This window comes from Mus caroli, unplaced genomic scaffold (genome assembly GCF_978045245.1).
Source record: "Mus caroli unplaced genomic scaffold, Mus_caroli_1 scaffold_11, whole genome shotgun sequence".
Taxonomy (NCBI): domain Eukaryota; kingdom Metazoa; phylum Chordata; class Mammalia; order Rodentia; family Muridae; genus Mus; species Mus caroli.
In genome coordinates this window covers 106,147,117-106,155,526 of record NW_028227266.1, presented here as the reverse complement: position 1 = coordinate 106,155,526, position 8,410 = coordinate 106,147,117, and the positions used below count along the sequence as shown (strand labels likewise).

Here is an 8,410-nt window from a genome sequence, read left to right as displayed (position 1 = left end):
TTCACTCCCTATCCCTGAGTGGGAGTGAGCTTGTGAGGTGAAGCCAAAGCAGAGAGCCTCTGTCCCGCATGCTGGAACAGGTACCTGTCTGTGTGTGGCCTTTCCCCACATCTGGGGGAGTTGCATCTTTCCATACCCACTCTCCTCATTTCATCTTTCTCAGCAGCTATCTTGGCTGCCAGGGATACGGTAGAGATTTCCAGGAGACCTCATGCTTACCCATTCACCACAATACCTTACATATGGATGGTTCCCAAGGCATCTACTGGGCATTCCCAGCTCTCTCCCTGCGCCTCTTGGGCTTATGAATGGTGCTGCTCTAGCTGCGTATGGTGGTGCATGCCTTTAATCCCAACATCAAAGAGGTAGACGCAGCCTGAGTGGGAGGTCAGCCTGATCTACAACTTCCAGGCTACACAAGACCCTGTCTCAAAAATAAAATAAAATAAAATAAAATAAAATAAAATAAAATAAAATAAAATAAAATAAAATAAATTCTTCCTCCCACACCCTCGAAAAAAAGGTTTTGCCCTGCCCTGTCCCAGTCATCTGGCTGTTTGCCTATCTCTACCCTAGAAGAGACTCCAGTCACACACAAAAACAAGTCACCCCCTCCAAGCTTCTGCTCTTCCTCCCCATCAGGGAAGCAGACCTTGATGCAAGGGATACAGGAGACCAGGAAGCCAGCAGAGCCACGAGTTCAGGAGAAGTCTGTGGTTAAATGACTATCCTGGTCAGAGCTCTCTGCAAGCTTGAGAGTCACTAGGTGGGGCCTCAGCACAGCTGGGGTCTGTTGCATCCCTTTCCTGCCTCAGTGGTGGCGGTGGCTCTGGTCCTGAGAATAGGTCTTGACAGTCAGGAAGTGGGCAGTACTGATGGCCCCGTGGCCGTTGTCTTTGTCAGAGATCCAGGCCTGTTCTCTGGCCTCTCACGCATGGATGGCATTGGCTACATCGGTAAACACCAGCCTGCTGGGCCTCTGCAGCGGGCCCTGGGAAGGGAGAGTGCTCTGTGGGGAGACAGGCAGGAACATCAGGAACCTTGACCAAAGGCAGCCTCTGGTCCAGTCACTTCCATCCTCACTTCCTGGTGCCTGCTTTTGATTGGCACCGGCTGTGCCTCGCGTCTAAGAGTGCCCATCCACCAAGCTCAGTCTAGAAATATGACCTGGCTCAGAAGACCTCCCTCCCCCAAGCTATTTCCAGCTTGCCCTGTCACCTTGGCAGCACTTCCTATGGGCTTAGTATTGGATTAATTATGCATGTATTTTTTTTTTCTGTCAGCAGGAAGATCTGGTCCTCTTCCCCACAAGGACAGGGGCAAACACAAGGATGGATCAAGGACAGGCCCAGACCCTGCATGGAACCACATGGAGGACTTGGGAGAATGATAGCGAGTGGTTTGGTTGCTCAGTGGCTCTGACCGAATGGGGCCTGGGTGCTCACCCCTTTGCTTATAGGAGGTGTGTTTGGCTTGGGCCTCCATTTCCCTGGATTGTCGGGGACGAGGGTTCATCTGCCAACTCAGCAGCGCCTCTGCTGAAGAGCCTGATTCCACTCACAACCCACTCAGGACCGTGGGTCCTCGTGGAGTAGAGCGATGAAGGGTATTCAACCCATCGATCCTGCCTTTAAGTTTTGTTTGTCTTTCTGCTTTCCCGGCTAGTACCCAAGGGCTCATGGGGCAACCATTAGGATTTCCATCTGCAGATGAGAAAACTGGGCTCCGAGATTCTAACTGGGCCTCCACAATCTACAGGCTGTCAGAGCTGAGCCAGGCTGGAGCCCGCAAAGCCCGGCTTTGCACAGTGAGTCTATGAGAGCCACAGAAGAACCTAGCAGTTTCCGAACAAACCCAAAGAGACTCGTGTGCTCAGAAGTGTCACCTCATCACCTGGCAGGTGCCAGCAAGATGCGTGGAAAGGATGGAGGGTGGGTTGCAGGAGAAAAGGCAGCTCCGGGCTGAGTGGGAAAACTGGCCAGTGCCCACCTTGCCCTGTGTGGCCTGCAGGGAGGCGGCAGCCTGCATGGAGGCTGCGTCTCGCCCATGTTCCAGTAGCTCCTGCTCCAGCTCATCTTGTTCCTCCGTGGGGTCAAAGTTGTACATAGGCATGAGCTGGTGGCGCAGCTTCTCCAGCCTGGGGTAGGACAGAGGCAGTTTGAGGGTAGGGAAGAGCCTCCCTCCCTCCCTCAGTTCTGGTGGCCAAGAGAGCCACACACCAAGTTTAAGGTGCCTAAGTCTTCTCTTAGGCTTCACTGGCAGACATCTTTGAACCTACAGTACCAATCTGTCTCTCAGAGGGGTAGCCTTAGAATAAGCAAGTAGCTATTCCTGGGTCTGGTGGGACCATCGTCCATAGAATCCACAGGGGCTACCTGGGCCAAGATCCTACTGCGATGCCCGGAGGTGGACGCAGAGATGAATGGAAGCACAGGTGGGGAGCCAGTGGAAGTCAACTTAGGACATCAGGATATCCGGGTGGCCACAGTTCCTACCCTTCTTTCCCCTCCCCCAAAACATCAGGGTTATACTTGTTTTCTCAGAATCTTCCTGCCTGCCTGCCTGTGTGTGAAAGCGGCCATCCCCAATCCTGAATGGGCCTTGATTCCTGCCCCGCTCCCATGCCCTTCCCCAGGGAGAGGAGCCTTAGTGCTGGGGCCTGTTTCTTCTTTCCCACTCACATCCCCTGGATCCCAGCCCAACCCTTCCCATAGGCTGTAGCCTCAGGGCCATCTGGGGAATTACCTCTTCTTCTTCCTGATGTATAAAACCTGCAAGAGAAGGAACAACATCAGACAGTGATGGAAGAAGGTCCCCATCAATCCAGCATTGCCCCCCATGGTGGGGGAGCCTGAGAGGATGAAAAGTGGGAAGCTGTGGGTCCCCATGTCCTCAGGGTCAGTCCCATCCCATACAGACATCTTACATTGTCCCCATTCCTCAATAAAGTCTTGCTCAGCAGCCCAGTTTTGCCTAGAATTCCCTATGTCGTCCAGGCTGGCCTTGACCTCTCCCCATCCTCCTACTGGCCTGCACAACCCCACCCGGCTCTTTTGATATCTTTTGATGCCAACAGACCTCAGACTGAGTCTGGAGATTCAGAGATGGGAGCCAGGCATAGGAAAACTAGTTAGGCCTGTCTGGAATTGGCTGTTTCCGGCTGTCCAAAGCCTGACTGACTGCCCAGTCAGCACCTGCCTGAGACTCCTCAGTGCTGAAGGGGAAAGAAAATAGTTCAACGCATCCCTTCCCTCCATTCTCACCAAAGCCATCGGCAGTAGGCAGACAGCAGCACAGAGAGAGGCTCTAGGCAATGCTCTCAGCATCACTGAGCCCCAGGGTCACCCTTCAGAGCCCTGCACCCCTGTCCCCCAGGGTATCCCTCAGAGCCCTGCACCCCTGTCCCCCAGGGTATCCCTCAGAGCCCTGAACCCCTGACCTCCAAAATCATCCCTCAGAGCCCTGAACCCCTGAGCCCCAGGATCACCTCTCAGAGCCCTGCACCCCTGTCCCCCAGGGTCATCCCTCAGAGCCGTGCACCCCTGTCCTCCAGGGTCACCCCTCAGAGCCCTGATGCTAGAGGAACCTAAGAAGGTCCCTGGGACCTTCCACCCCTTGTCCAGACACAAAAGTAAAAAGATCACAACTAGATAATACCTAGAACCCACAGGCAGAGGCAGGAAGCCTTGGCACCAGGGAGGAAGTGGGTGATATTTGGAGCCCATGCCTGCACAGGGACTCCGGGGATTACTGCCACCATCTGCTCTTCCCCAACCTGGCAATTTTTTTTAAAAAAATAATTTATTTTTACTTTATGCATATTGGTATGTTTTTGCCTGCACGTATGTCTATGTGAGGTGGTCAGATCTTGGAGTTAACAGACAGTTGTGAGCTGCCATGTGGATGCTGGGAATTGAACCAGGGTCTTCTGGAAGAGCAGTCAGTACCCCTAACCACTGAGCAATCTCTCCAGCCCCAAATTTGCAATTTCTAACTATCAAGAATATGGACAGCCTGGCTGGGTGGTGGTGGCCCATGCCTTTAATCTCAGCACTCAGGAGACAAAGGCAGATCTCTGAGTTTGAGGCCAGCCTGGTCTATACAGTGAATTCCAAGACAGCCAGGGTTGCATAGTGAGACCCTGCCTCAAACAAGCAAACAAACAAGTAAGCAAGAAACAACAAAAAGAACCTGGCAGCTTCTGCCTAGGGGAAACCCACATCCCTGAGTTTGTGCTAAGCCCCTGTGGCTTCACAGTCTCTGTAGCCCACTCATAGCTTTCATCTGTTTAATTCCCAATCTGGCTCAGACCTTTCCCCATGTGATCTCACACAGAAAAAAGCTCAAGTGTTTCTAGCTCATCTGCCTGCTCCGGGGAGTGACTGCTTGCTGTCCTATGGGTAGAAACAACAGCAACCCAGGTCTCTGGGTCATCCCTAGCCCCGTCCCACCCTTAGCTCCAGCTACAGCACCCTAAGCGTGCTCCTTGGCCTCGTGACTCTTGCTCCAAATGTCCTCCCTCCCCTGTGCCCTGTGACTCAGGATAATCTACAGGAAAAGCCAGACAAAAACCCAGCGTACATGCCTTTGCCCTGTGGCCCTTCCACCCCCATCTGAGGACATCCTTCCTCTTCCTTGCCAAATCTCCCTGCCCCTCACCATCCTCCCCATGTCTCCCAGGGAGTTTTCCTGCTCCGCTCCTGCCTGCACCAAGGTTTCTTCACCTCCTGTGTGAGGCATGAGGCTGGCACCGGCCCCTCCATGCACCCATGACATGGCTCAAGGCTGGCACAAGGGAGAAAGAAGAGGGACTTGGAGGACATTTCTAGAAGTCCTCTCTTCTCCTCTGCGCCCTCCGCTATCTTTGTCCCACCACCTTCTGCATCTCTACTTCTTTGGTGGATAGGTCATCCACTCTGACCTGAATGTCCCTTAGGGACAAAGCAAGGCAGCCTTATCCAATTCCCAGGCCAAAATCCTTTGTTCAGAATCAAGACAGAGTCATTTGCCCCTGAGGCTAGGGTATCTCAGCTTGTTTTAGCCACCACATAGGTGCCAAGGGCAAGCACGAGCTTTCTACTTTCCTCCTGCCCCAGGAAAACTCTCCTCCCTGGCCTCTCTCTGCCTGTCACATACCCTAGTCCTACTTGCTGGCCAGCAGTTGTTCCCTGGCAGCTGTCCCAAGCCTGCAGAGCCCATATGGCAACCCTAGTTTAACACCGGCTCTAGCCAGGCCATGGATCCCTGCCCTGCTTTTTGTTGTTGTTGTTGTTTGGTTGGTTGGTTGGTTTTGTGTGTCTCTCTGTATGTGCTGCTTGTTCGTTTCCTTGCTTGCTTCTAGTCCAGTGCTTAAGATTGAATTTAGGACTTTGTGCCTGCCATGCATGCACCTGGCTACTGATCTGTATCACCAGTCCCGCCCCCCACCCCACCCCGCCCCCATCCAGCCCTGTTTGTCAGATCCACATGCTCCTGAGCTCAAAGCTGCCATCATTGCTTGTAAAGGACAATGGGCAGAGTGCCATTGCTACCAGCCCCTCGGAGGGGCTTCGGGGGCACCTCAGTTTCCTTAGTCTTAACTTTACAATCTCTAGTGGTTCTTTGGTGACATTCTCTGTGTCTGTGACTGTTGAAGGATACTAACAGGGTTCTTTGGGCTCACCTCTGTTCTGATGGCTGCCTGCCCCTGCCCTTTCTCACGACAGTGAGTTCAGGCTCCTACCTGGAGCTCTAAAGTTTCTTCCCAGCTGTCTCTGATAAAAAATAAACCCTTGCCTATTAATTCATTGTTCATCAGAAACACAAGTCAGGACCTCTTCTCTCCCAGCCCTGTCGTGCCCTAAGGGTAAAGGAAGACAGTCAATAACTGCCAAGTGAATGTGTAAATTAACAGCTAACAGCCTCCCACCCAGACTCTGCATCCCACATAATAGCCCAACTATCTCTGGCCTCTGCTGCTATTGAAACTCCCACACTCCTCTGCTTCACTGCCCTGCTTGCTGCTCACAGAAAACCCCCTACCTGCTTCAAACATCTTCCTCTCAAGACCCTGTGTCTGGACCCCTCCCCAACTCCAGTCTTATAAGCCCCAGTCCCAAAGCGCCATGTGCCATTCATGTGTCATTGCTGGTTCTTCCAAATTAGAACTGCTCATCTGGGTCCCCAGTAAATAAATCTTAGGTGTGGGTGGGAGGGAATTGAATTATCATTAATAGACATTCTAATTAGCTTGTCTATAAGTCTAAACACTAGTCACCCTCCCACAAAGGACAGCCTTCCAGACCTTCGTCAGCTTGCCCCGGCTCTCACCATGGCCACAGCCAGGCCAATCACTGTGATGATCCCAAAAGACAGAAGCATGGTGCCCACACCAGCTGCACCACCTGCCACATCAGGGATTCTGGTGTCATTGAAGCTTGTGGTTTCTGGGCTGAGGGTGGCGGTTTCGGTGGTAGAGCCTTCAGCGGTGGTGGCGGGCTCCAAGTCAGGCTCAGTGGTGGGCAGGTGGCTGCTGAACCAGCTCTGAGTAGCTGGAACCCTGGAGTTCATGCTGACACTGGGAGACTGCCAGGGCTCAGTCAACTTGCCCACCGACTTCTGACGTTAGGAGTGTCCAGGGCTGTCGTTCCCGCCACCGTGATGACCACTGGCACAGCCGAACCCTTACCAGGAGACCCCTGCCTCTCTCGGTTCTAGAAAGGCAAGAATAAAAGCAGAGGTTACAGCTAGGGGCATATCTGTGAGATCAAGTCCCTCTAGAATCTGAAGGCACTGAGGACATAAAGGTTTCAAGGCAGAGCTAAGTCAAGTTTATGGGGTATTAGGACACGGGCTTCTGTAGGGACATAGGGACAGGAAAGCAAAGCCCTGTCACCCCTGTACGATGACTATAGTGATTATAATTGGAAGATGGGAGAAGATGCAGGAGGCCTGGAAAAAGTCCACCAATTATCTCTGTAATTGCTACTTCTTCTACTCCTACCTCCTCACTCTCTGCACCCCACATCCCTCATTCTGCTTGGGAAACACTTGCCTAGGACTCAGACAGACCTGATATAACCTCAGGCAAGTCACCCCTCTTCTCTGTGTCTAGTTTTTCTCAAAGTGGGAAATATTATGAACAACCCCATGGTGTTGTAGGGTTAATGGTATATCAGAATGCACCAGTCCCCAGTGGGGGGTGGAGGGAAGAACTTAGATGAGCACAGAAGGCATCCAATAGACGTTCCAAATCTCCATCACTACCACCAACAACCCAGGAGGAGTTGGACACAGCAGTCCCTGGTCCTAGTCAGCTGTGAGACCCACGCTATGATTGGGACTAGGATGGGGCTGGTGTAGAGACACCAAGAGGCAGGAAGGGTAGACGGAGCTAGATCTTCTGGCAAGGAAGTTGGCAGGGGTGATCCTTGGGCTACCTCCTTTACTCGTAGATGTAAAGCACGGAGTTACATCTTCAGAGGCACTGATGAAATACTCACTTTGAAACACCTATTTCCCTCCGGAGGATGGAAGATCACCCAGCCTCTGTGGGTCTTGGGTAAAGCAGGGTGGGAATGAGTCCTAGCAGTGCTGCAGAGGGGCAGACCTAGAAAGAGAAAGAATTTCTAGCCTATGGCTTCATATGTGTTTCTCTGTGCGTCTCATAGGTGTACACGGGATGCCTCCTCTTGCAGGTGTGCACAAACGTATGAGCGGTGTGCACATATCGTTCATGGTCCCTTAGGAAGGAGCAAAGCTGGCAGAGGGTCATGCATGGAGTAGACGCATTCCTTTCTGTCCTCTCCAGCTTGGCTCAGCAAGAAGTCTCAGGTTCTCTTCTGGACTCTGTCACTGATCCCAGCCATGACCTTGGACCAGACCCTTAACTTGCTCTGAGTCTGTTTATTACTGGCAAAAAAGGAGAGAAGCCACCCTGCCGAGTATTTTATTGGCTTGTCTCGGGGGTCCAAAGGGGAAGGGAAGAACACCGGGATAAAAGTGGTGGGCACCGCGACCTCCAAGAAGCTATCAGGTCTCTTAGTCCTCCCTATATCAATCCCCACGCCCGCCTCCACGACCCTGTGGTTTCTCCATTCTTGCTCAGAAGCAGCCGATCTCAGCACTTACTTAATCCTCTCCGGTGCGCCGAGCTCAGTCTGAGAAGCTAAGGGTGGTAGCGACCTGCAGGAGGCGTGGGCGGGGGAACACCCAGGCCCTGGCGTTGGGGGCGACAGGTCCGACTCAAGGTCCGCCTTGCGTGCGCGCAGGATCAGCTAGTATTAGCCTGCGCTGGCTGACAACATGAGCTGGGGTGGGCTGGGCCGGGACCACGGAGGGGGTGGGGCTGGGATGAGCAGCCTCGGGGGATCCCCAGGAGCCGGAGTGCCTTGCCTACTGCCCCCGCCCCCCCGCGCCTCCGGACCCTGAT

The 8,410-nt window shown here is 53.1% G+C and overlaps 1 protein-coding gene across 1 annotated transcript in view; it reads right to left on the bottom strand.

Annotated features, from left to right (window-relative positions):
• CUNH3orf18 (chromosome unknown C3orf18 homolog) overlaps positions 1–8,364 on the bottom strand; it is a 9,221-nt gene extending 857 nt beyond the window's left edge. Inside the window, exons 1-6 of the mRNA XM_021172869.3 lie at positions 8,110–8,364; positions 7,482–7,588; positions 6,310–6,692; positions 2,746–2,771; positions 1,990–2,137; positions 1–1,009 (exon numbers count right to left, since the gene is read on the bottom strand). The exon at positions 1–1,009 is cut by the window's left edge and continues 857 nt beyond it. Coding sequence (XP_021028528.1) covers positions 929–1,009; positions 1,990–2,137; positions 2,746–2,771; positions 6,310–6,549 — 495 coding nt within the window. The 5' untranslated portion in view covers positions 6,550–6,692; positions 7,482–7,588; positions 8,110–8,364 and the 3' untranslated portion in view covers positions 1–928. The remainder of the gene's footprint in view (positions 1,010–1,989; positions 2,138–2,745; positions 2,772–6,309; positions 6,693–7,481; positions 7,589–8,109) is intronic.
• Between the last annotated feature and the right edge of the window lie 46 nt (positions 8,365–8,410).